This window comes from Pan paniscus, chromosome 20 (genome assembly GCF_029289425.2).
Source record: "Pan paniscus chromosome 20, NHGRI_mPanPan1-v2.0_pri, whole genome shotgun sequence".
In the NCBI taxonomy this organism is placed as follows: domain Eukaryota; kingdom Metazoa; phylum Chordata; class Mammalia; order Primates; family Hominidae; genus Pan; species Pan paniscus.
In genome coordinates, this window is record NC_073269.2 from 45,809,243 (window position 1) to 45,836,256 (window position 27,014).

General features: G+C 48.3%; 3 protein-coding genes and 1 pseudogene across 7 annotated transcripts; 2 read left to right on the top strand and 2 right to left on the bottom strand.

The window, feature by feature from the left end:
* Nucleotides 1–1,119: 1,119 nt before the first annotated feature.
* SELENOV (selenoprotein V) lies at nt 1,120–9,192 on the top strand. 5 transcript variants are annotated; one of them, XM_003812231.5, is made up of 6 exons: nt 1,227–2,446; nt 5,016–5,040; nt 5,148–5,201; nt 5,311–5,385; nt 5,479–5,578; nt 6,566–9,190. In XM_003812231.5, the coding sequence occupies exons 1-5, from the start codon at nt 1,227–1,229 to the stop codon at nt 5,554–5,556; spliced, it is 1,452 nt and encodes a 483-aa protein (XP_003812279.4). In that variant the 3' UTR covers nt 5,557–5,578; nt 6,566–9,190. The 5 variants fall into 5 exon arrangements, with proteins under 5 accessions (XP_063456332.1, XP_003812279.4, XP_054959582.2 ...); XM_055103607.2 differs by having other exon boundaries at nt 5,479–5,552; XM_055103608.2 differs by having other exon boundaries at nt 5,479–9,192.
* A 5,540-nt stretch (nt 9,193–14,732) lies between these two features.
* EID2B (EP300 interacting inhibitor of differentiation 2B) lies at nt 14,733–19,413 on the bottom strand. The gene has a single exon (XM_003812230.5). It carries the CDS (start codon nt 19,212–19,214, stop codon nt 18,729–18,731), a length of 486 nt encoding a protein of 161 aa, XP_003812278.1. The 5' UTR covers nt 19,215–19,413; the 3' UTR covers nt 14,733–18,728.
* A 129-nt stretch (nt 19,414–19,542) lies between these two features.
* LOC112437909 (putative protein CRIPTO3) lies at nt 19,543–22,717 on the top strand (annotated as a pseudogene).
* Nucleotides 22,718–24,780: 2,063 nt separating this feature from the next.
* On the bottom strand, nt 24,781–26,235 carry EID2 (EP300 interacting inhibitor of differentiation 2). Its single transcript, XM_003846138.6, has one exon. It carries the CDS (start codon nt 26,052–26,054, stop codon nt 25,344–25,346), a length of 711 nt encoding a protein of 236 aa, XP_003846186.2. The 5' UTR covers nt 26,055–26,235; the 3' UTR covers nt 24,781–25,343.
* Between the last annotated feature and the right edge of the window lie 779 nt (nt 26,236–27,014).

Consider the following 27,014-nt stretch of genomic DNA (forward strand, 5'->3'; position numbering starts at 1 on the left):
ACCTCAGGTGATCCACCGCCTTGCTCTCCCAAAGTGTTGGAATTACTGGCATGAGCCACCGCTCCCCATCAGGGGCTTTTTTTTTTTTTTTAAATCAGTCTCTAACACTGGAACACTTTTCTGCTTCGGAAGTAAAATCATCCAGGCTGTTAGACACAGACACCCCTCTCTTGGCTTCCTTCAAATTACTGAAAACAAGTCTCTCCACCCGCTACCGTACCAACCAACCAAGCAAAGACTGGCCAGCACATGCTGTAGTCTCAGAACTTTGGGAGGATTGCTTGAGCCTAGGAGGTCGAGGCTGCAGTGAGCTGTGATTGCACCACTGTGCTCCAGCCTGGGTGACAGAGTGACAGCCTGTCCTCCCAAAAAATAAAAAAATGTTTTAAAAAGTACGTGTCTGATGTGCTTATAAAAAATAAAAGAAGATCCTTGGTTAATGGCCCTGCCCCTCACTCTAAGGCCATATTTGCTGTGCTCACTGTCTGGGCTCTAGTCCTGCTGCCTCCAGCTAACTCCTCCTTTACCTGGCTAACTCTTTTGTCTCTTTATTAATGCCATAAACATTTATTGAGCACCTACTGCATGCCAGATCTTATTCTGGGAGCTGGGAATACAGCAGTAAACAAGACGGACAAGGCCCCATCCTTGAGGAGCTTACAGCTTGACATTCCTTCTCAAAGTGGTTAAGCCCCAGGATGCTGGAGCCTGACGGGTTGAGTTTGAATCCCAGCTCTGCCATTTAACTAGCTGTGGGCAAATGTTTAGCGCCTAGTACTGTGATAAATGTGAACTCTCAGCCGGGCGCAGTGGCTCACGCATGTAATCCCAGTAGTTTGGGAGGCTGAGGTGGGTGGGTCACTTGAGGCCAGGAGTTCGAGCCTGGCCAACATAGTGAAACCCCATCTCCACTGAAAACACAAACACTAGCTGGGTGTGGTGGCGGGCACCTGTAATTCCAGCTACTTGGGAGGATGAGGCAGGAGAATCTCTTGAATCCAGAAGGCTGAGGTTGCAGTGAGCTGAGATCATGCCACTGCACTCCAGCCTGGGCCAGAGTGAGACTGTTGCCGTGGTGCTCATCATCAGTCTCCAGATGTCAGTTGTCCCGTTTTCTAGGGAGCCGTCTCTGATTGCCGCAGGCTGACTGAACCTGTTCTGGGATCCCACAGCTCCTGGGCTCCCTCATCCCGGCCCTGAACGCTCTGGGCTGTAGCCCTTTGGTAATGGGTATGTGTCCCCCACTGGACAGGGAGCCTGGTGAGGGCAGGGACCAGGGCTTTCCTGATCCCTGCTCTGTCCCCAAATTCACCCAGCAGAGAAGTGTGCGCGCAGCAGGCACTCAGTACACATATGCTGAACACCTGAGTGTCACCGACAGCTGCGGAGGCACTGGGGCAATCTGTGTGTTTCTCAGCTTGGCGTCGGGGGTTAAGGGGGCGGGAATTACTCGGCGAGGTCGGGAGGTCGCGCGCCCTTCGAGCGGTGGAACCCGGGGGCCAGGTGGAACTCGGTGTAACAGAGCCCTCAGTGGTCGCGCCGCGTCTCAGAACCCGGTGCGGGAGACGCTCTCCCCGCCCAAAGAGGGAAGGCGGGCGGGACTCCCCAACCGGCTTGCCCCGGTCCCCCTGGGCCCCATGAATAACCAGGCGCGGACCCCAGCCCCCTCCTCGGCGCGGACTTCAACCTCAGTCCGGGCTTCTACCCCGACCCGGACACCGACTCCACTCCGGACCCCGACTCCGGTCCGGACTCGGACCCCCATCCGGACCCTGACTCCAGTCCTGACTCCGTCTCCAGCCGGGACTCCCCCTCTGGTCCTGACTCCCGCTCCAGCCCAGATCCCCACTCTGGTCCCCACTCCCGCTCTGGCCCGGATCCCCCGTCTGGTTCCGCCTCCTGCTCCGGCCTGGATCCCTACTCCGGTCCCGACTCCTGTTCCCGTCCGGAACCCAACTCCGGTCCCGACTCCGGCTCGGACCCTGACTCCTCCAGTCCGGGTCCCAGCCCCAGCCCCAGCCCAGCTCCTGGCAGGGATTCGGGCCGCGCTCCCCGTCTTGGACTCCTACCTGGCCCCGGCCCTACCTTTGGATCCGCCCCCGGAACCTGCTCCGGAGCTGCCTTTGTTGCCCGAGGAGGACCCTGAGCCGGCGCCGAGCCTGAAGCTCATCCCGTCGGTCTCCAGCGAGGCCGGGCCCGCCCCGGGGCCCCTTCCCACGCGCACCCTGCTGGCCGCGAACTCACCCGGGCCCACCCTGGACTTCACCTTCAGGGCAGACCCGTCGGCCACCGGGCTGGCGGATCCCCCCATTCCCAGTCCTGTCCCCTCGCCCATCCTGGGGACCATCCCGTCGGCCATCTCCTTACAGAATTCTACGGAAACTTTCCCCTCCTCCAGCGAGAACTTCGCGCTGGACAAGAGGGTCCTGATTCGAGTGACCTACTGGTGAGGACCTCACACATGCCTCTCCCAACCCCCGGGGACAGGGCCGGCGGTGGGGGCTGGGTCTCCGGGGACGTGGAGGTCAGGGTTGGGGTAGGGCGAGGGGAGGGATTCAGGTAGAGCCCCAGAGTTCCAGTTCCCAGATTGGAAACCCGCTCTTGTCTCTCATTCTCTTTGGGGCAGGAGAGCTTCAGGTTCAAATCCCTGCTTTGGATCTGAGCTTCATTCATTCGTTTCTGAGTGCCCCGCAGGCCAAGTGCCAGACCTGTGCTAGAGATGGGGTGCTGAGTAGAGCAGATCAACCTGCTTTGCTCCCCAGCAAGACCAACCCAAAGACACCGCACATGATGGGGTCTCTGGCTTCCCTTCCCAGCCTCTCTCCTGCCCTGGAAGCCTCTCTGGCCCCTTGTCTGTCTCTCTCTCTCTCACTTTCTCCTCTTCTGTCTCTGCCCACAGGCGGTCTCTCCCACTCTCTGTCTCCCCACCTCACTCTCTCTCTCTTTTGTTTTTGTTTGTGTTTCGGACAGGTCTTGCTTTACGGCCCAGGCTGGAGTGCAGTGGTGCAATCACTGCTCACTGCAGCCTCAACCTCCAGGGCTCAAGCGATCCTCCCACCTCAGCCTCCTGAGTAGCTGGGACTACAGGTGTGCACCACCATGCCTGCCTTATTTATTTATTTATTTATTTATTTATTTATTTTTGAGACGGAGTTTCACTCTTGTTGCCCATGCTGGAGTGCAATGGCGCGATCTCTGCTCACTGCAACCTCTGCCTCCCGGGTTCAAGCAATTCTCCTGCCTCAGCCTCCCGAACAGCTGGAACCACAGGCATGTGCCACCACGCCCGGCTAATTTTGTATTTTTTTTTAGTAGAGACGGGGTTTCACCATGTTGGCCAGGCTGGTCTCGATCTTCTGACCTCGTGATCCACCCACCTTGGCCTCCCAAAGTGCTGGGATTATAGGCATGAGCCACCGCGCCAGCCACCGCGCCTGGCCCCTAATTTTTAAATTTTTTTGTAGAGATGGGGTCGGGGATGGGGTGCGGGGGCAGTATCACTATGTTGCCCAGGCTGTTCTTGAACTCCTACATTCAAGCAGTCCTCCTGCCTCAGCCTCCCAAAGATCTGGGATTACAGGTGTGAGCCACCGTGCCCAGCCTGTGTCTTTCCTTTCCCAGAGTGTTGTGTGTTTCTGCTTCTCCCTATCTCGGTTCCCTCACCTCTGGCCTCTTTCTTTCTCTCCATCTTCTCTTTTCTGTCTCTTTCTCTGACTCCATGGATTCATGTATTCATTCATTCATTCGACAACTACTTCTTCACCACCCACCATGTTCCAGGTCCTATTGGCATGAGGGACACAGCAGTGAACAAGACCGAGATCCCCGTCCTTGTGGCTCCCATGGGCTGGTGTGGAGGGGCAAGCAAAAAAACAATAATATGACCTGTAGAAAATGATCTCATATGTGAGGAGGTGATCTGTACTGTGAACAAAAGGCATTTTGGGGGGTTGCAGTTTTAGCTGGGGTGGTCAGGAAGGCCTCACTGAGAAGGGGGTATATGAGCGAAGCCCTGAAGGAAGGAGAGAAGGAGTTGTGTGGATGCTGTGGGGAGAGCATTTGGCTGAGGGAACTGCCAGTGCAAAGGCCCTGAGGCAGGGCATACCTGGGGTATTGAAAGATGAGCTAGGGGCAGGGCCTGTAATCCCAGCACTTTGGGAGGCCAAGGTGAGTGGATCACTTGAGGCCAGGTGTTGAAGACCAGCCTGGGCAACACGGCAACATGGTGAAACCCTGTCTCTATAAAAAATTTCAAAAATTAGCTGGGTGTGATGGTGCATGCCTGTAATCCCGGCTACTTGGGAAGCTGAAGTGGGAGAATTGCTAGAACCCAGGAGGTGGAAGGTTGCAGTGAGCCAAGATCGCACCACTGCTCTCCAGCCTGGGCGACAGAGCAAGACTCTGTCTCAAAAAAAAAAAAAGCCCAGTGCGGTGGCTCACGCCTGTAATTCCAGCACTTTGGGAGGCCGAGGCGGGTGGATCACGAGGTCAGGAAATCAAAACCATCCTGGCCAACATGATGAAACCCGGTCTCTACTAAAATATAAAAAATTAGCCGGGCGTGGTGGTGGGTGCCTATAGTCCCAGCTACTAGGGAGGCTGAGGCAGGAGAATGGCGTGAACCCGGGAGGCGGAGCTTGCAGTGAGCTGAGATCGCGCCACTGCACTCCAGCCTGGGCAACGGAGCGAGACTCCGTCTCAAAAAAACAAAAAAAAAAAAAGAGAGAAAGAAAGATGAGCTAGGGGCTTCTGTGGCTGGCACAGGGTGAATGAGTTGGGGAGAAGTGGGAGAAGATGGAGAGAGAGGGGTGAGAAGGCAGATCCTGTGGTGGCTTGCAGGCCACGGGAAGGGCTGGTTTTTCCCTGCGTGAGATGGCACTACTTCGGGATTCTGAACAGGGGAGGAACATGATCTAACTCAGGTGTTCATAGGGTGCCCTGAGCTGGGGAAGATACTGATGCGGTGTCTTCCCTGGTCTCTCTCTTAACTTTCTCCTCCTGCTCTTGGCCTCCAGTGGCCTCTGAAGCTATAGCCTTCGGGTGAGTAGTTTTGGCTTTGGAGGTAGGGGGAGCCTAAGGCAGGAAGACTGGGAGGAGTCCCTGTTTCCCCTCCCCTGCAACCCCATGACCCCATCTCCTCCCCTCAGTACATTCTACTGAAAAAGAGCCTGGAGCAGCAATTTCCGAATCACCTACTCTTTGTAAGTGTGTGGGGGTCCTGGGGGAGAGGGGGGTGGTCAGGGATCTGAGATCCCCAAGGGGCTTGGAGGAGAGAGCTTAGCCTCCCCTACCCTCACCATTTCCTCCCAGGAGGAGGACAGAGCTGCCCAGGCTACAGGGGAGTTTGAGGTGTTTGTGAACGGGAGACTGGTCCATTCCAAGAAGGTGATCCTGAGTAAGGGTCCGGGACAGGGAGGTGGGGTGGTGCTGAGGTCCTGGGGGTGGGAGACCTGTGTGCTTTCTTCCCTCTGTGCCCAGAGGGGTGATGGCTTTGTGAATGAGTCCAGGCTGCAGAAAATTGTGAGCGTTATCGATGAGGAGATCAAGAAAAGGTAGCCGGCAAGGGGTGGAGCTGGAGGTGAGCGTGGAGCTCCCAAGGCTGCGGTGGGAGGGGTGGGGGCCGGGTAGGAGGATGGGGCAGGGCTCTGTCTCGGTCCTGATCCTAGCTCAGCCGGTTCTCACTGTTAGAATCATGACAAGTCACCTACATCCTTTTCTGAGCCTCAGTTGCCTCATCTGTAAGACCCTGGGGTAGGACTGTGTTCAGTGAGTTTGAAAAATAGCAAGGAGGCAGGGCACAAGTCTAGCACTTTGGATGGCTAAAATGGCAGATCACTTGAGCCCAGGAGTTCGAGACCAGCCAGAGCAACATAATGAGACTCTGTCTCTACAAATAATAAATAAATAAATAAATAAATAAATAAATAAATAAATAAATTAGCCAGGCACAGTGGCTCACACCTGTAATCCCAGCACTTTGAAAGCCTGAGGTGGGTGGATTGCTTGAGCCCAGGAGTTAGAGGCTGCAATGAGCTCTGACCGGGCCACTGCACTCTAGCTTGGGTGACAGAGCAAGACCCTGTCTCTACAAGAAAAAAAAAAGTGCCGGGCGGGATGGCTTACCCCTGTAATCCCAGCACTTTGGGAGGCCGAGGCGGGCAGGTCACGAGGTCAGGAGATCGAGACCATCCTGGCTAACACGGTGAAACCTTGTCTGTACTAAAAATACAAAAAATTAGCCAGGCGTGGTGGCGGGCGCCTGTAGTCCCAGCTACTCAGAAGGCTGAGGCAGGAGAATGGCCTGAACCTGAGAGGCGGAGCTTGCAGTGAGCTGAGATGGCGCCACTGCACTCCAGCCTGGGCGACAGAGCAAGACTCTGTCTCAAAAAAAAAAAAAAAAAAAAGGAAGGAAAAGAAAAAATAGTGAGGAAACTAGAATGGGCATTGTAGTCCATGGAAACAGTATAACTGCCTGAGGCATGGTAGACCCTATATAAACACTTATTTTTATGGAGCTGTCATTGTTATTGTTATTTAAAATTCTTTTCTTTCTCTCCCATCTTAGGAGTCTCAGCAGGATGATGAGAAGGGCTGAAATGTTGCCAAGTCAGGTCCTTTTCTGATGGTGGCTGGGGCTGGGGTGAGCTCAGGGAGGGGAAGAGGAGAATACATGCAGAGTCTGCACCCCTGTGTCCAGTCTGACTGTGTCTGCTGTCGCCACACTCACCTCTGAGGTCTGTGGAAGTCACCTGATATTCTGGCCCCGGGGTGGGAGGGAGGGGAGCTTGGAAGGCTAGTCCTGTAGCTCCAGTCCTCTGTCTGGCCTCCACTCCTCTTGCTCCCGAGGGCAGTTTGTTTCTTTTGTGGCTTCCTCATTTCCCATGCTCTGGTTCCAGATACATTTTGAAAACCTTCCATCTTATTGGCATTTTCTGGGGTTGTGAGGGAAACGGGGATGGCAGTCAGTCTCAAACCCGTGACACTTCAAACTCGATTATGCTCCAGGGCCCACTTTCTAAACCTGTAAGACCTATGTTCCAGCCTGCGCAACATAGTGAGACCCCAACTCTACAAAAAATAAAAAATTAGCCAGGTGTGGTGGTGTGTGCCTGTGGTCCCAGCTATTTGGGAGGCTGAGGCAGGAGGATGGCTTGAGCCCAGGAGGCTGCAGTGAGCCATGATTATGCCACTGTATTGCAGCCTGGGCAACAGAGTGAGACCGTGTTTCAAGAAAAAAAAAAAAAAAAGGAAAAAAACCCATAGATTTTAGAATGCCAGTGTTGTAGGGAGCGTCTCTGTGACCTGGGGCTGGAGGAGAGGCATTTTCACATTCATTGGACATTTATGGGCTCTGTACTCTGCACCTGGCATGGTGGGGTCAGTGGTCACATGCCAGGAGGTCAAGGGCAAAGGCAGGGGGGGCTCAGACTTTACCACTTAGTTGCTGTGTGACCACCAACAAGGGACGCCACCTCTCTGAGCCTCCATTCCCTCCTCCATAAAATGGACATCATAGCACTATTTAACTTGTGGAATTTTTGTGATAATTACATACTAAATTATGCTTGGGAAAGGATTAGCAGAAGGCTTATCACAGAATCAGTAAGTTTCAGTTAGTAGTAGATTTCAGTTAAGAGTGCTTTTGCCTATAAGTAACAGCAGACTTGACTGCCAATGGCTCACACAGCAGACTTGACCGCCAATGGCTCACACAGTAGAAAACACAAATTCTGTTTTGTTTGTTTGTTTTTTGAGATGGAGTCTGGCTCTGTCACCCAGGCTGGAGTGCAATAGCATAATCTTGGCTTACTGTAACCTCTGCCTCCTGGGTTCAAGCAATTCTCCTGCCTCAGCTTCCCGAATAGCTGGGATTACAGGCATGCACCACCACACCCACCTAATTTTTGTATTTTTAGTAGAGATGGGGTTTTGCCATGTTGGACAGGCTGATCTCGAACGCCTGACCTCGAGTGATCCGCCCATCTCAGCCTCACTGCTGGGATTAGAGGCGTGAGCCACCTCTCCCGGGCTGATGTTTTCAACACCTGACAGGATAATGTGCTGGCCCTCTACATACAAATGATATGCTGGTGTGAGTAGGAAATAAGTTATCTATCATGCCTGCTAAGACAGAGTGCTGGAGGGTAGGGGAAAGTCCCAAAACATATGGGGTTTGTCTCAGTGAAATCTGTATGTGTCAAGCAGTATAAAACATGAGAGGATATTTCCTATGTGAGATACTTTCCACCCCCTACAGTTAGGGATTTGTTTTTTTTTTTGAGACAGAGTCTCGCTCTGTCGCCCAGGCTGGAGTGTAGTGGCACGATCTCAGTTCACTGCAGCCTTGAACTCCTGGGCTCAAGCAATGCTCCCACGTCAGCCTCCCAAGTAGCTGGGGTTACAGGCACGTGCGACCATGCCAGGCTAACGATTTTTTTTTTTTTTGAGACAGAGTCTCACTCTGTCCCCCAGGCTGGAGGGCAGTGGCACGATCTCAGATCACTGCAACCTCTGCCTCCTGAGTTCAAGCCATTCACCTGCCTCAGCCTCCTGAGTAGCTGGGATTACAGGCGCGCCCCACCATGCTCGGCTGATTTTTGTATTTTTAATAGAGAAGGAGTTTCGCCATGTTGGTCAGGCTGGTTTCGAACTCCTGACCTCGTGATCTGTCTGCCTCGGCTTCCCAAAGTGCTGGGATTTCAGGCGTGAGCCACTGCACCCGGCAGGCTAATGATTTTTGTATTTTTAGTAGAGACGGGGGTCTCCTCATGTTGCCCAGGCTGGTCTTGAACTCCTGGGCTCAAGCAATCCACCTGCCTTGGCCTTCCGAAGTGCTGGGTTACAGACATGAGCCACCATGCCTGGCCAGGGGTTTGCTTTAATCACACTTTTATGAACTTGGTGACACCACCCTGGTTCAGAACGCCTAACATACCTCATAAAATATTTTTATTTTTTATTTTTTTGAGACGGAGTCTCGCCCTGTCACCCAGGCTGGAGTGCAGTAGTGCGATCTTGGCTCACTGCAACCTCTGCCTCCCTGGTTCAAGTGATTCTCCTACCTCAGCCTCCAGAGTAGCCAGGATTACAGGCACCCGCCACCACGCCCGGCTAATTTTTTGTATCTTTAGTAGAGACGGGGTTTCACCATGTTGGCCAGGCTGGTCTCCAACTCCTGACCTTGTGATCCGCCCACCTCAGCCTCCCAAAGTGCTGGGATTACAGGTGTGAGCCACTGCGCCCGGCCTAAAATATTTTAAAAATATTTTTAATGCAAAATTGAGCTGGTGGGAAGGTAAGGGAACTCCTGGAGTCCAGAAATCTTACGGAAATATAAATCCAAAAGTGGTTGGTGTTGGAGTTGGTACTTGCTGTGAGGAAATCTGCTAATTTTGATGGCAAGAACCTGCATGACTCAAAATGTGAAGGGAAAAGACAGAACCCAAGGCCCAAGTGGGATGAGATGCCAGAGTGGAGACCATGTGGATGCCGGGAACCCCAGGAGGCAGTACCCTCCAGTGGGTAGGCTGGGAAAAAATGCCCCTCTCACAGAGGTAGGCAGTTGGGGTGATTAGCAGTCTCCACCTTGTTAGTGAGCAAATGATTGAAAGAAAGCCTTCTGTTAATAAGCCTGCACTCACACAAATTTGGGACCTAAATTCCTGCCATCTGACAAGTCTGAAATTTCATCTAAATTAATGTCTGGTTAGGAATGTTCCCAAGTACGTGTTATGATTAAACAGAAGTCAACTAAGAAGATGCTGAACCATTTCCCAGGTAGTTCCCAAAGATAATATTTTGAGGAACATGAGTTAGCAATTAAAAGGAGCCAGGCATGGTGGCTTACACCTGTAATCCTAGCACTTAGGGAGGCAAAGGCGGGAGGATGACTTGAGGCCAGGAGTTCAAGACCAGCCTGGGCAACATAGGGAAACCCTGTCTCTACAACAAATACAAAAATTAGCCCAGCATGGTGGCATTCGCTTGTAGTCCCAGCTACTCAGGAAGCTGAGGCTGGAGGATTGCTTGAGCCCAGGAGGTCGAGGCTGCGGTGAGCCATGATTGAGCCATGATTGTGCCACTGCATTCCAGCCTGGGCGACAGATCGAGAGACCCTGTCTCAATAAAGGAAAAAAAAGTCCTGGCGCAGTGGCTCACGCCTGTAATCCCAGCACTTTGGGAGGCCGAGATGGGTGGATCATGAGGTCAGGAGATCGAGACCATCCTGACTAACATGGTGAAACCCCCGTCTCTACTAAAAAAAAGAAATACAAAAAATTAGCTGGGCGTGGTGGTGGGCGCCTGTAGTCCCAGCTACTCCGGAGGCTGAGGCAGGAGAACGGCATGAACCCAGGAGGCGGAGCTTGCAGTGAGCTGAGATTGTGCCACTGCCCTCCAGCCTGGGGGACAAAGCGAGACTCGTCTCAAAAAAAAAAGGAAAAAAAAATTGTTGTTAACATAAAAGTCATTAAAGTAAAAAACAGTATTAGATATTGTCGAATAGTAGAGACTTTAGTTGGCCTTTGTGTCCAGTTGCTGGGAGGGACTCTTTAAATCCTTGGCATTTCCCAAGTGACAGGGGTGTCACCATTAACATGGTGGACCCCTTGGGCCATACTTGATAGTTTTTTTTTTTTTCGGACATGGAGTCTCACTCTGTTTCCCAGGTTGGAGTGCAGTGGCACGATCTCGGCTCATTGCAACCTCCACCTCCCGAGTTCAAGCGATTCTCTTTCCTCAGCCTCCCGAGTAGCTGGGACTACAGGTGCAAGCCACCACGCCCAGCTAATTTTTTTTTTTTTTTTTGTATTTTAGTACAGACAGGGTTTCACCGTGTTGCTCAGGCTGGTCTCGAACTCCTGACTTCAGGCAATCCGCCTGCCTTGGCCTCCCAAAGTGCCAGAATTACAGGTGTGAGCCACCACCAGCCCATACTTGATAGTTTAGACTCAAAAGGTGACTAACGGTGCACTTCTTGTTTATGGTAATTAGGTGAATCAGAATGGCAGCTGTCAGTGACAGAAGGGCCACCATGAGATTATGAGAAAGCTGGACTTTGAGCCACGTGGTATCAGCTTGACAGTCTGGGAGGGGAAGGAAGCTGGAGATTGAGTTTCAGTTCCATGACCAATGATCCAGTCAATCACGCCTGCATAATAAAACCCCAATAGGCCGGGTGCAGTGGCTCATGCCTGTAATCCCAGTACTGTGGGAGGCCGAGGTGGGCAGATCATCTGAGGTCAGGCGTTGGAGACCAGCCTGGCCAACATGGTGAAACCCCACCTCTACTAAAAATACAAAAATTAGCTGGGCATGGTGGCACATGCCTGTAATCCCAGCTACTCGGGAGGCTGAGGCAGGAGAATCACTTGAACCTGGGAGGTGGAGGTTGAAGTGAGCTGAGATAGGGCCATTGCACCCCAGCCTGGGTGACAGAGCAAGACTCCGTCTCAGAAAAAAAATAAATGAAAACCCCCCAAAAAAACTTTGTGCACGCAGGCCCAGATAGCTTTCCCGGCTAGGAATACTCTGCGTATCACCACAAATCCATGTGCCAGAAAACTGATGTGTCCTGCCTCCACAGGGAGAGGACATGGAAACTGTGCACTGGGACCATCCCAGAGCTCGCCATGTGTGTCTTTCTTTCTTGGCTAATCTTGATTTTTATCTTTTTTTTTTTGCTATAATAAAACTATAAAATCATAGCACTTTCCCCAGTTCTGTGAGTCACTCTAGTGAATTATTGACCCTGAAGGAGGAGTGGGAACCCCCTGAATTTGTAGCCTGTTGGTCAGGAGTAAGGAGGTCTGGGAACCCCAGAGCTTGTGGCTGGTGTCTGGAGTGAGGACAGCCTTGTGGAAGACTGAGTCCTTAAACCTGTGAAGACGAATATTCACTCCGGGTAGTGTCAGAATTGCATCGTAGACATGAAGTAGTAACTACAGAATAATAAACATTTTAATTGGGCAGGAGGATGGTACAATTCTAAACTGTATGTACCTATTAACAGCTTCAAAATACGTTAAGCAGCAGGGCGGGCGCGGTGGCTCACGCCTGTAATCCCAGCACTTTGGAAAGCTGAGGTGGGCGGATCACGAGGTCAGGAAATCGAGACCATCCTGGCTAACACGGTGAAACTCCATCTCTACTATAAAAAAAAAATACAAAAAATTAGCTGGGCGTGGTGGCGGGCGCCTGTAGTCCCAGCTACCTGGGAGGCTGAAGCAGGAGAATGGCGTGAACCTGGGAGGCTCATCTTGCACGTGAGCCGAGATCGCGCCACTGCACTCCAGCCTGGGTGACACTGCAAGACTCCGTCTCAAAAAACAAACAAACAAACAAACAAACAAACAGAAATTAGCTGGGCCTGGTGGTGCGCGCCTGTAATCCCAGCTACTCGGGAGGCTGAGATAGGAGAATCGCTTGAACCCAGGAGGGGGAGGTTGCAGTGAGCCGAGATAGCACCAGTGCACTCCAGCTTGGGCAACAGAGTGAGACTCCCTCTCAAAAACAAAACAAAACAAAAACAAAATACATTAAGCAAAAGTTGAGAAAACTATAGATCGCATTATAATGTGAAATTGACAAATACACCTAAATTAGAGACAGGTGAAACTGACAAAAAATAATTCAGGATGTAGAAGAGTATGTAGAACATAAACCACAAGCCTGATCTAATGAACAGATGTATATAATTGTACCTAACAATTGGAGAATACCTTTCTGCACAAATGAAATATTTACAAAATGTAACAATGTGTTGTGCCATAAAGCCTCCATACATTTTAAATAATTTGCATCATTCAAACCACATTGTCTGACCACTATGTACTTAAGTCAGAAATCAGTAACAAAAGAAACATAAAAACCTGAACATCTTCAGGAATTAAGAAACACACTTCTTTTTTTTTTTTTTTTTCTGGCAAAATAAGCCAGAAAGTGCTACATCACCCAGGCTGGAGTGCAATGGTGCGATCTCGGTTCACTGCAACTTCCACCTCCCGGGTTCAAGTGATTCTCCTGCCTCAGCCTCCGGAGTAGCTGGGATTACAGGTGCGTGCCACCACACCTGGCTATTTTTTGTATTTTTAGTGGAGGCGGGGTTTCACCATGTTGGCCAGGATGGTCTCGAACTCCTGACCTCAGGTGATCCGCCTGCCTTGGCCTCCCAAAGTGCTGGGATTACAGGCGTGAGCCACTGGACCCGGCCTTTTTTTTTTTTTTTTTTTTGAGACAGTCTTGCTCTGTCACCCCCCAGGCTGGAGTGCAGTGGTGGGATCTTGGCTCACTGCAACCTCCACCTCCCAGGTTCAAGCAATCCTTCCTGCCTCAGCCTCCTGAGTAGCAGGGATTACAGGAGTGCCCCACCACATCCAGCTAATTTTTGTATTTTTAGTAGAGACGGGGCTTCGCCATGTTGGCCAGGCTGGTCTTGGATTCCTGACCTCAAGTGATTCACCCGCCTTGGCCTCCCAAAGTGCTGGGATCACAGGCGCGAGCCACAGCACCTGGCCTGAAAATGCTATATTCTAAGTCAGTAGAGAAATACTAATACTCAGACAAGTACCCTACAAACTCTATTGATTTTATCTCACAGGAAAAAGAAAATTATCAATGAACTACTCTCCCAAAAAGCATTAGCCCTGAATGGTTTTCAGAATAAAAATCTGTGAAACTTTAAAAACCAGATAATTCCAATGCCAGCTTTTTCCAGAGCAGGGAAAAAATAAAATACTTCTGTACTCTTCATATGAAATGATATATATGAAATACAGTTGATCTAAATACTGAAAAGGTTGATAAACTAGAAACTAATTTCACTTATGAATTCTAATACAAAATCTTAAATAAAATTTTATTTTATTCCATAAAATAAAATGGAATTCAATATCATACTAAGGAATAATGTATCATGTCTAAGTGAGGGGCATTTCAAATGCAAGGACCATTACTACAAAACCTATGAACATGATTTAACATATGAACATACTGCCGGGCGCGGTGGCTCATGCCTGTAATCCCAGCACTTTGAGAGGCCAAGGCGGGCGGATCACCTGAGGTCAGGAGTTCGAGACCATCCTAGCCAACATGGTGAAACCCCGCCTCTACTAAAAATACAAAATTAGCCAGGTGTGGTGGTGCATGCCTGTAATCCCAGCTACTCAGGAGGCTGAGGCAGGAGAATCGCTGGAACCCGGGAGGTGGAGGTTGCGGTGAGTGGAGGTTGTGCCATTGCACTCCAGCCTGGGCAACGAGAGTGAAACTCCGTCTCAAACAAAAAACAAAAAACATATGAATACATCATGGGAGAAAAGAGATCCACAAACGCGGATCTGACCTTTAACAACATTCTCTACCAGTTGGGCGCACTGGCTCACGCCTGTAATCCCAGCACTTTGGGAGGCTGAGGCGGGCAGATTGCCTGAGGTCAGGAGTTCCAGACCAGCCTGGCCAACGTGGTGAAGCCCTGTCTCTACTAAAAATACAGAAATTAGCTGAGTGTGGTGGTGGGCGCCTGTAATCCCAGCTATTCAGGAGGCTGAGGCAGGAGAATCGCTTGAACCTGGGGGGCAGAGGTTGCAGTGAGCCGAGATGGTGCCACTGCACTCCAGCCTGGGCGACAGCGAGACTCTGTCTCAAAAAAAAAAAAAAAAAAAAAAAAAGAATGAGGTAAAACTATTGTTCTTTGTAGATGATATGATTGTATACCAAAGAAAAGCTACTGCAAACAATAAGAGAATAGAGTAAGTTTAATAGAGCACCAAAAAAAAAAAAAAAAGATAGCATTCAAATTTACACACCACAAAACCTCATTTACAATAGCCATAAACAACAAACAGAAAACCAAACAAACCTTGGAATATTTTTAACAAAAATATGCAAGACCTATATGAAGGAAACTTTAAAATACATCTGGGGACAAATGAAAAGACTTACCACATTACTGGATAGGATGACATCGTGAAGATGTCAATTCTCACTCAACAGTATATATATTGAATGCAACCTATATAAAAATACTAACAGCTTTTGTAAAAATTGAAACTAGTCAAGATGATCCTAAAGTTCCACAATAGAAAAAAAAAATCAAAGAACAGCCTGAAAAACTTTGGAAAAGAAGAGCAATGAGGGTGGACTAGCACTACTAGGACCTAAAACATTCCAAATGAATAAAAATTGTAATGTTAACATTTAAAACTTAAAACTATTCATGAGTGTGGGGGGAAGGTAGGGTGCAACCTGAGGCAAAAAAAAAAAAAAAAAAAAAAACAGACAAAAAACCAGATTCCTTCATGATCCTGCAGTGGCAAAGACCTTTCTTTTTTTTTTTTTTTTGAGATGGAGTCTCGCTCTGTCACCAGGCTGGAGTGCAATGGCATGATCTCGGCTCACTGCAACCTCTGCCTCCCGAGTGCAAGTGATTCTCCTGCCTCAGCCTCCCAAGTAGCTGGGATTGCAGGTGCGCGCCACCATGCTCAGCTAATTTTTGTATTTTTAGAAGAGATGAGTTTCACCATGTTGGCCAGGATGGTCTCGATCTCTTGACCTTGCGATCCGCCCACCTCGGGCTCCCAAAGTGCTGGGATTACAGGAGTGAGCCACACCCGGCCCCATGACTCAAAGTCTAGAAACTGCAAAAGAAATAAACTGAATATACACAGCTACATTAAACATTTTTTTCTTTTTTTTTCTTTTTTTTTTGAGACGGAGTCTGGCTGTGTCGCCCAGGCTGGAGTGCAGTGGCTCAATCTTGGCTTACTGCAAGCTCCGCCTCCCGGGTTCACGCCATTCTCCTGCCTCAGCCTCCTGCATAGCTGGGTCTACAGGCGCCCGCCACCACGCCCGGCTAATTTTTGTATTTTTAGGAGAGACGGAGTTTCGCCGTGTTAGGCAGGATGGTCTCGATCTCTTGACCTTGTGATCCGCCCACCTCGGCCTCCCAAAGTGCTGGGATTACAGGAGTGAGCCACCACGCCCGCCCAACATTTTTCTGCATGGCAAAAGGATCACAGCAGTCTGAACTGCTGTGAACTATATTCCATGTCATCACAAAGGGCTAACTTCTTTAGTGACTGACACATAACTTACAAGCCAATAAAAAATAAGAATATGGACAGATAGTTCGCTGAGAAATGAAAACAAATGGCTCTTAAGCATTTGAAAACATGCGTCCTCACTCATAATTAGAGAAATTCAAATTAAAACCATAGTGAGAAACCATCTTTTACTGTCAGATGCTTCCAAAGCTGTCAGATTAGCCAGGCTGTGGAGAGAGGCACAACTATCCTTGGCTGAATGGAAGGTAAACTGGTTGAGCCCCAAGGACAGCACTCTGGTGACACATTAAAAATACCAAGGTGGGGCAGGGCGCGGTGGCTCATGCCTGTAATCTCAGCACTTTGGGAGGCTGAGGCAGGCGGATCACGAGGTCAGGAGTTCGAGACTAGCCTGGCCAACATGGTGAAACCCTTTCTCTAAAAAAATACAAAAATTAGCTGGGCACAGTGGTGCACCTGTAGTCCCAGCTACTCGGAGGCTGAGGCAGAATAGCTTGAACCCGGGAAGTGGAGGTTGCAGTCAGCTGAGATGGTGCCACTGCACTCCAGTCCAGGCGACAGAGTGAGACTCCGTCTCAGAAAAAAAACAAAAACAAACAAAAAATAAGGTGGCTGGGTGCGGTGGCTCAAACCTATAATCCCAACACTTTGGGAGGCTGAGGCAGGCAGATCTTGAGGTCAGGAGATCGAGACCATCCTGGCTAACCGGTGAAACCCTTTCTCTACTAAAAATACAAAAAATTAGCCGGGCATGGTGGCACGTGCCTGTAGTTCCAGGTACTCCAGAGGCTGAGGCAGGAGAATCACTTGAACCCAGGAGGCAGAGATTGCAGTGAGCCGAGATCACACCACTGCACTCCAGCCTGGGTGACAGAGCAAGACTCTGTCTCAAAAAGAAAAAAAAAACAAGTGTATTATGGAAAACGAGTAAACACGTATAAATGCATAGAAAATGTTAAAACATTTTGCAAACAACCCAGATGTCCAAAAGGTGTCTAGTTCATTATACTAAGATAAGGCTTTACATTGTAGTTGTAAAAAAAAAAAAAGCCCAGTGGAGTAGCTCACGCCCAGCACTTAGTACTTTGGGAAGCCGAGGCAGGAGGAACAGTTGAAGCCAAGAGTTGGAGACAAGCCTAGAAAACATAATGAGGCCCCATCTCTGTTTCTATATATAAAAAAAGAAGAAGAAAACCCCTGATATATAAATCTCTCCATATATAACTGAAAAAACCCAAGATGCTGATAGAGGTATACAATATGTTACCTTGATTTTATATTTTTAAAAATTTATACCTCGTGATGCAAGTTAACTACCTTGATATTAAAAGGGAAAATGCACAATATTTAGATTGATGTTTATTTGCATATGCATTAGAAAACCTGAAAGGCGTACAGTGAAAAAGCAAAAAACAAGCAAAACCAAGAAAACAACAACAAAACTCCAAGCCACAAGCAATGGCACCTGCATGGAATAGTTCTGAGTTTGGCAAAGGACAGCAACAAGAGAGATTTCTCACAGCGTCTTTTGATACTTTTTTTCTTTTTTTTGAGACGGAGTCCCACTCTGTTGACCAGGCTGGAGTGCAGTGGCGTGATCTCGGCTTACTGCAACCTCCGCCTCCCAGGTTCAAGTGATTCTCCTGCCTCAGCCTCCCGAGTAGCTGGGACTACAAGCGAGTGCCACCACACCCAGTTAATTTTTTATTTTTAGTAGAGATGGGGTTTCACCATGTTGGCCAGGGTGGTCTTGAATTCCTGACCTCAGGTGATCCACACGCCTTGGCCTCCCAAAGTGCTGGGATTACAGGCGTAAGCCAGTGCGCCCGGCCGATACTTTTTTTTGTTGAGTCTTGTGAATACATATTCTAGAATAAAATAAAAAGCTTAAAATTAACAAAAAACAAGTTTATTCCACACCTACCCAATTTCACATAGACTTGAAAACATTGATCATATAATACGTGGTTTTTTCTATTGAATATTTACTGTTCATCTAAAGTACCTCAGAAAACACAAATATGAATCTTACACTAGGATTTGTTGACATGACCACAAATTGTGAAATTTCAAAGTCCTCTCAATAGCCTTCCAATCCTAGTAACTCAGGTACACCTGGATTCCTGACAACTCTATTTCTTTGTTTTCTTTCATCACTTAGGTTCATTTCTAGGGGTTCTATTATTGGCATTTTTTTTTCTCATATCTTTGCAAAACCATCCTTTATGGTGAAAGTCATGAAGGATTCTTCACAAATGCAGGAAAATGCATTGCTAACAAAGTGCTAAGCCAGAAGTGTCTTGGGACCTGTTTGAAAACAAGACTCGGCCGGGCGCGGTGGCTCACGCCTGTAAAGTAATCCCAGCACTTTGGGAGGCCGAAGCGGGAGGATCGCTCGGGTCCAAGCGTTCGGGACCAGCCTAGGGATGCGAGACTCCCTTCTCTATTTAAATAATACTAAAAAAGAAGAAAGAAAACAAGATTCAACAGTCTTGTCTGTTTCCATTTCGGAGTGTGCTTCCTCCTTCAATTGCACATTGCCGTATTCCCTTCCAGTTTGCATTCCCCCTAATGACTGAGTTAACTAAACTGGCACAGCCTGCCTGTTCTTTTGATCCGAAAAGGGTCACTTGGCTATTCCTTGCCACCAATGTCATCATCACAGCCGACTCAGTCGGCCAGAGGACTGAGGGCCTCGGAGGCAGTCAGCGCTACCGTAAACGCGACAGCAGCGAAGTCCATCTGCGGGGGATCCGCGTCAAAGGCTGCTTCCCTCGCCTTGCAGCCTTCCACAAACAGCCTGCGGCGTTCCTCGAAATCCCGTAGTAATCTGACCGGAATCAGGGAGCTACCATCCAGATACTCGCGGAACAACAGCTGCCGGTTAATTTCTAAGAAAGCGAGCTGCTGATGGGGGTCTGGCGCGGACGCCAGGCCCGGGACGCTGCTGGGGATGGGCCCGGGCACAGGGCCCGGCACCCGCGCCATGGACCGCGCAGCTTCGGCCACTGGGCCTTCCCGGGCCTCCTGCACCCGAACCCCGCCGCCGACTGCCCCCCGCAGTACGTCGCTGACGCCACTCGCTGTGCCCACCTGTGGGACACTGCTATCTCCGGGGAGCTCGGACATCTCCAGCAGCACAGTCGGCTCCGCCATAGTCCCAGCGTTTCTACGGAGACTGGAATAACGGCACTGCACTGCTCTATGCGGGACCTGCGCATGCGCGAGTCTCAGTGAGCGCGTAAACGCTGTGCGTGCCAGAGTGTGCGCATGCGTAAGCACGGTGGCCAATCCTCTAGCGTTCCCTAGCGGTTCTGAGTAGCCATTACGTCTGTAACCGCCTCTGGTCCTCTGAGCGCCTGAGGACCTGCGGACTGCGCGGTATCTTAAATTACAACCACTTCAGTATTAATGTAAAGTTCCTTATAAGGTCATTTTCCAGCTCCTGTCTTTTTTTTTTTTTTCAGACTGGGTCTCGCCCTGTCGCCTAGGCTGGAGTGCAGTGGTGCGATCTCGGTTACTGCTGCTTTGACCTCCCAGCCTCAAGCCATCCTCCTGCCTCAGCCTCTGGAGTAACTGGAACTACAGGTGCACACAACCACACCCAGCTGATTTTTTATTTTTTGTAGAAATTGGGTCTCACTATGTTGCCCAGGCTGATCTCGAACTCCTGGACTCAAGTGATCATCCTGCCTTGGCCTCCCAAAGTGCTGGGATTACCGGCCTGAGCCACTCGGCCTGGCCTGTAAGTAATATTTTGACACTGGAAGTTTGGGGGTTTCCCAAAACCACCTTTAGGTTTGATAATTCCCAGAGCTCATTGAAATCTGTTATATTCACAGTCATGCTTATTACAGGCAAAGGACACAGATTAGAAGAGATGTATAAGGCACAATCTGGGATGGGGAGGGTTCCAAATGTGAAGTTCCTGTGTTCCTAGGGATGTGTTACCCTTTGTCGTCCATGTGTGGCAATAAGTGTGGGGGTAGTGCTAACATAGGACTTTCACCCAGGCTTTGGTGTCCCGAGTTTTTATTGGGGTTTTACTACCTAGGCATGCTTGATTAAACCATCGCCCATTTTGTTGAAGTCAATCTCCAGCCTCCTACCTGATATCACATGGCTCCAAGCCCCAACTCTCTAATGATATGGTTAGCCTTTCTGTGTGGCTAGCTCTGATCCTGATGATAACCCAAAACGTGAAAGTCTATGTTCCATTTAAAATCAGTCAGCTGTGGCTGGGTGTAGTGGCTCATGCCTGTAATCCCAGCAAGTTGGGAGGCAAAGGTGGGAGGATCGCTTGAGCCCATGAGTTTGAGACCAGCCTGGGCAACATAGTGAGACCCGTGTCCCTACAGAAAAAAAAATTAGGCAGGCATGGTGGCATGTGCACCTGTAGTTTCAGCTATTCAGGAGGCTGAGGTGGGAGGATGACTTGAGCTTGGTAGGTGGACTGTGCAGTGAGCTATGATTGCACCACTGCACTCCAGCCCTGTATGACAGAGCAAGACCCTGTCTCGAAAAAAAATTCTTTGAATTTAACTGGAATCCAAATATGAGAGTTGCTGGCAATTGAACTTCAGGAGGATCCATCTAAAAATTCTGACCTATCACAGGTCGTGTCTGGGAGCTGATTGGGTTGGAAATCATTCCCTCTCACGTGTACCTTACTTTGTTTCTACAGTTCTCTTGGAGAGATGGAGTTCTCCTACATGTGACATATATGCTTCAAAAAGCACATTTGTGATATTCCACAGAAGACAAAAGAAAGGACTTCTCTGGAAGGTAACTTCAAGGGGACAACAACAGAGCTATGGACTGCAGGAAGATGGCCTGCTTCTCTTCCAGTGTGATTTGGATCATGGCCATTTTGAAGCCTTAGAACTGGGATTAGTTGCTGGGCTGGGCCATCAGGAACTTGCGTGTCCATCTCAGGGAGACCTGGCCTTCAGAAATGACAGCATTCGGCCCCAGGAGGAGCTAAGCAGAACCTGCTGCCTGAATGGGGGAACCTGCATTGGGGTCCTTTTGTGCCTGCCCCCCGTCCTTCTATGGATGGAACTGTGAGCACGATGTGTGCAAAGAGAACTGTGGGTCTGTGCTCCATGACACCTGGCTGCCCAAGAAGTGTTCCCTGTGTAAATGCTGGCACGGCCAGCTCTGCTGCTTTCCTCAGGCATTTTACTGGCTGTGATGGCCTTGTGATGGATGAGCATCTCATGGCTTCCAGGACTCCAGAACTACCACCGTCTGCATGTACCACTTTTATGCTAGCTGGCATCTGCCTTTCTATACAAAGTTACTATTAATTGACACTGACCTATTTCCAGAAATACCATTTTAGATATCATGCAAATTTCATGACCAGTAAAAGCTGCTGCTACAATGAAAGATGATCATTTGTTAGTTTACTTAAAATAATGAGTATATTTCCAAAATGGTCTCTAACATTTCCTTACAGTATCAACTACTTCTTACTTCTTTGCCCTGCCCTCTCCCAAAAAACGACTTCTTTTTTCAAAAGAAAGTCAGCCATATCTCCACTGCACCCAAGTCCAGTGTTTCTTTCTTTTTTTTTCTTTCTTTTTTTGAGATGGAGTCTCGCTCTGTCACCCAGGCTGGAGTGCAGTGGCACGATCTCAGCTCACTGCAACCTCTGCCTCCCGGGTTCAAGCAATTCTCCTGTCTCAGCCTCCCCAGTAGCTGGGATTACAGGCATGTGCCACCATGCACGACTAACTTTTTTGTATTTTTAGTAGAGACCGAATTTCACCATATTGGCGAGGTTGGTCTTGAACTCCTGACCTTGTGATCTGCCTGCCTTAGCCTCTCAAAGTGCTGGGATTACAGGCGTGAGCAACTGCTCAAGGCCTCGTGTTTATTGATACATGTAATTCTACCAAGGTCTTCTTAATATGTTCTTTTAAACGACTGAATTATATCTTCAGATTATTAAAGACTAATCTTAATGTGGACCTTAGGATACAGTTTTGAGTAGAGTTGATCAAAATCAATTAACATTGTCTCTTTAAAAGGAAAGACAGCCTCTTTAAGGCGAGGAACCAGAGTGATGAAGGAATGGAAGTCTGTCTGCATGTGTGCAGGGAGACTGGGTAAGAAAGAGGAAGCAAATGGGAGACAGAGGTTGGAAAACATAAAATAGGTTATTTAACTGGTGATTAGGTGGGTGTAGAGAAGCAAGTTAAAAGGCTAAATGGAAGGGCAAGTTTCCATCATCTAATGAAAGATATATAAGACAAGGACTCCCCTTTTTTTCCTAAAGGCATTGTAAAAAGAATTGATTTTTAGACGGAGTCTCGCTCTGTCGCCAGGCTGGAGTGCAGTGGCGCAATCTCGGCTCACTGCAACCTCCGCCTCCCAGGTTCAAGTGATTCTCCTGCCTCAGCCTTTGTAAAAAGTCTTTTTAGAAAAAATATTATACCTCAATGTCCCCAACAAAATTGCTTAATAAATTATGCTTCCTCCAAGCTATGCAATTCTTTTAACTGTTGTAGAAGAGAAAATGTTCAGTGTATTTAGTTGTAAACCAAGTGATAAAACCACATATTGTAAAGCTCATTTAAAAAATACATTGTATATATGTGTATGCACAGTAAAAATGGAAAATATATTGAAAAAAAATTTGATCCTTATATTGTACCTGAGAATAAATTTCAAATGGTTCAAAGATTCAAATATGGACAATGAAACCACACACACACACACCCAAGACTACCTTAGGATTCAAAATACTGCAGGTTTATTTATTTTTTATTTTTTGAGACAGGATCTCACTTTGTCACCCATGCTGGAGCCTGCTGGGCTCAAACGATCCTTCTACCTCAGCCCCCAGAGTAGATGGGATTAGAGGCTTGTGCCACTACACCAGGCTAATTTTTCATATTTTTCATAGAGACAGGGTTTCGCCATGTTGCCCAGGCTGGTCTCGAACTCCTGAGCTCAAGTGGTCTGCCTGCCTCAGCCTCCCAAAGTGTGGGATTACCGATGTGAGCCACTGTGCCCGGCCTCCTGCAAATTTAAAGGAAAATAGGCAACAAAAATTACCACGGCCAAAAGGCTTTCCAAAAAGCCAAAATCTAATGACAACTTGTGAAAAAATATTTGTAACTCATATCCCAAGCTATTATCATACCTCATATCACTAACATGAGTATCATAAATAGCTACTGGATTCAATGAAGAAAGGACAAAATTATCTGGGAGGGGAATGGATAAAGAATCCACCGAAGTAGGTGGATCACCTGAGGTCAGGAGTTCAAAACCAGCCTGGCCAGCATAGTGAAACCCCATCTCTACTAAAAATACAAATTAGCCAGGTGTGTTGGTGCATGCCTGTAATCCCAGCTCTTGGGAGGCTGAGGCAGGAGAATCCCTTGAGCCTGGGAGGTGGAGGTTGCAGTGAGCCAAGATCGCACAATTGCACTCCAGCCTGGACAACAAGAGTGAAACTCCCATCTCAAAAAAAAAAAAAAAAAAAAAAATTTAACTTCGCTCATAATAAAAGCGAATTAAAACTGATATACCATTTTTCAATTATCAGATTCGCAAAAGCCAGATATTATTGATGATTTAGTGTGTTGGCTAGGCTGTAATGAAACATCTATGATCATTAATTGCTGGTGGGAGTGCAAAGCAGGACACATACGGAATGCTGCATTGCAATATTCATAAAATCTCAAAGGAGTACCTTTGGCCCAGAATTCTCATTTCTGGGGCATCAGCCTACAGATATTACATGTAAAAAGGAATCTAGGTAGCTATTGATCATGAGACACATCATTAGGGCTGGGCGCGGTGGCTCACACCTGTAATCCCAGCACTTTGGGAGGCCAAGGTGGGCAGATCACAAGGTCAAGAGATCAAGACCATCCTGGCCAACATGGTGAAACCCCGTCTCTACTAAAAATACAAAAATTGACCAGGTGTTGTGGTGGGCTCCTGCAGTCCCAGCTACTCAGGAGGCTGAGGCAGGAGAATCACTTGAACCTGGGAGGCGGAGGTTGCAGTGAGCCGAGATTGCGCCACTGCACTCCAGCCTGGCGACAGAGTGAGACTCCCTCTTAAAAAAAAAAAATCACTAGTTTCATGAAAACCTAAGGAAAAAATGATCTATTACAGCATCAAATATAAGATGCACCCACATTTCAGAGATGTTCAAATATGAAGTGAATTTTGAATTGAACCATACTATATTTGTGCACATGCCACATGATATACAAGATGAACTACTCTAGCAATTGTACAAGATGAACTACTCTAGCAATTTTTTATTCTGCCCAAAGAAAGAGATGGGAAACAACCGAAATGTCCGTCAATATATCCCTGGTTAAGTAAATTTCGACATAACCTCAGAATGGAATAAAATGCCACTTTAAAAAATAATGAGGAAATACAGTGGTTTGGAAGGGTCAACATATGTTCTTAATGAGAAAGCAATGTATAAACCAGTAAATATAATATGCCGACTTCTGTGAAGAAATAATAGTAAACCCAGATTTATATGTGCCTGTGTACACGTAAGGAAACTAGAAGGACGGAAAGGAAACTGTGGCTATTAGAGGTCATCGTTGGTACTGGATGGAGGAAAACAAGAATGGAAGGCTTTTCACTGTATATTTTATATATTTTTTGGCTTGTGAATGGATTTTTTTATACCAAAAAAACTTTAAAAATTAAAAATTGAAAGAAAAAAGTCCATAAATTTGACGTTCTTGAAAACATGATTTATCACATAATATATACATTTACTTTGCTTGTCACTTGAAATGCCTAAGAAAACACAAAATCAATCTTAAACTAGAAACTTCTATTGAATACGACATGAAGAGAGCACATATTCCGACAATTTCAAGTTCTTTTCATAGCCTTCCAGTCCTAATAACTCAGCGTTAACATCTTATTCTGTTCAGCACTATTTGATAATTTCTTTCATCCTCATGGGCTCTAGTATTGATGTTTCATCAGTCTCAATTTTATAAAACCATCCTTTACTTTGCAATAAAGCAATACTGAGAGACATTTTCCATAATGCAGGGGGGAAAATGTGGATCAATCACAAACTCAAAGAACGTTACAGTTATAATGCTTTCGACATTTTTTTCTACTTCTGTGATGCTTTTTCAAGATAAGCTTCCCCCTCCCCCTTTTTTTCCCCTCCACCTGTGCACTGTCTTATCGCGATATACTCTTGACTTCTGAAAATCAAGTTGCAGGATTGGTATGACTGGAATGCAGAGGTTCTCTTGAAGTAGTGTCACCACATAACTATTCTCTATTGATAAACTTATCGCAACCAAGTTCTTCTATCAGAGGGTTGATAACTTCAGAGGCAGTCAGAGCTATCGTAAAGGTTAAAATATCGAGGTCCACCCTGTGAGGATTTCGCTGATATTCGGCATCAAACGCTGCTTCCCTTGCTCTGCAGGCTTCCACGAATCGCCTGCGGCGTTCTTCAAGCTCTTGTATTCTGCCGGGAGCAATCGGGTAATTTTCCAGATAGTGGCGGAGAAACTGCTGGTAATTGATGCCTAAAACGCTAAGTGGGTGGCGGAGACGGAGATAGGGCAACGCAGCCAGGCCTCCGTTCCCGTGTCTGGACCTGGGCCTGCCCTCGGGACCCTCTTCGTCCACTGGCTCCCCCAGCAAGCGGGCGACCTCCGCCATCCGGGCTTCCCTGGCCGCCGCCGCCGCCGGGCTTTCCCTGCCCGCCGCGGCTGCCCTGGCCAACGCCGCCGCTGCCACCGGGGCTCCCCTGGCTGCCGCCGCCGGGGCTGCCCTGGCCGCCGCCATCCGACCTTCCCTGGCCGCCGGCACCTGGCCTCCCCTGGCCGCCGCCATCGCGCCTTCCCCGGCCTCCTCAGGCTGTGCCGGGGCCGGCTCCCGCCTCCCGCGGCCTACCTCCGCCTGCGGGACGTCTCTGTCACCATTCGCCGCGCCTGTCTGCGGGACACTGCTGTCTGCGGGCAGCTTGGACATCTCAGACCGTGGGGTCAACTCGGCTGCTCCCAGAGAAACTGGAATAACTGGACAGCGCGATGCCCGGCGGACACCCCAGTGCGCGTGCGTGGGCGCTCTGCGCACTGTAAATGCCGTGTGCGTAACCGGGCGCGAGAGCAGAGATTCTTACCGCAAACCCTGGGAGCAGTGCGCATGCGTACTTTCCCGGCGCCCGCCGTTCTCCAGATGCCCCCTCGAGGCCGGGAAGCGCCAACGCATCTGAAACATCCCAACGACGAAGGGCGGGGGACATTTCAACCAGTTTGATGTTTATGAGGAACGCTTACGAGATCGCTTCTTGTAGGCGTTCTCAAGGTTCCGTCCTAGGGTGTTTCTCTTTGTTCTCCAGTGATTATGTGCCACCTCTATTATATATCAAGATATTTTAGATTCATGGTCTTTTCTGGATTTTTAAATTGTTTTTCATTCATTCCTTTGCCTGTCTTCATCCATACGGATCGTCCTAGCTTCCAAAGCTTTGTAATTATAGTCTTTTCGTGTTATCTTTAACATTGCATTGACTACCTTGGACATTTGTTTTTCGAATCTTATTTGTGCAATATAACATGCAGAAAAGTAAACAAAACATAAATATACAGCTGAATGATTTATCACAAAGTGAACATCCATTTAACTACCACACAGGCCAAGAAGTGGAATATTTCCAGCATCCCAGAACCCTTCCTCTTCTTATTATCACTATCCTTTCCTTTCTACGCAGAAGTAACAACGATGCTGATACTTATGGTAATCACTTTCTTGTTTTTCTTTTCATTTTACCACCTAAGGGTGCATTCCTAATGCTGTAGTTTAGTTTGGTTTGTATTCTGAACTTTATCTATGTGAGAAACACACTCATCTGCGTAATTTTTGTATTTTTAGTAGAGACGAGGTTTCACCATGTTGGCCAGGATGGTCTCGATCTCTTGACCTCGTGAT

Bases quoted from the DNA above. Each gene is read 5' to 3' on its own strand.
- SELENOV (XM_063600262.1), top strand. From the start codon at position 1,227: ATGGGTATGTGTCCCCCACTGGACAGGGAGCCTGGTGAGGGCAGGGAC. The intron at 2,447-2,626 runs GTGAGGACCTCA...TCTTTGGGGCAG, and splicing joins CTGATTCGAGTGACCTACTG to GAGAGCTTCAGGTTCAAATC.
- EID2B (XM_003812230.5), bottom strand. From the start codon at position 19,214: ATGGCGGAGCCGACTGTGCTGCTGGAGATGTCCGAGCTCCCCGGAGAT.
- EID2 (XM_003846138.6), bottom strand. From the start codon at position 26,054: ATGTCCAAGCTGCCCGCAGACAGCAGTGTCCCGCAGACAGGCGCGGCG.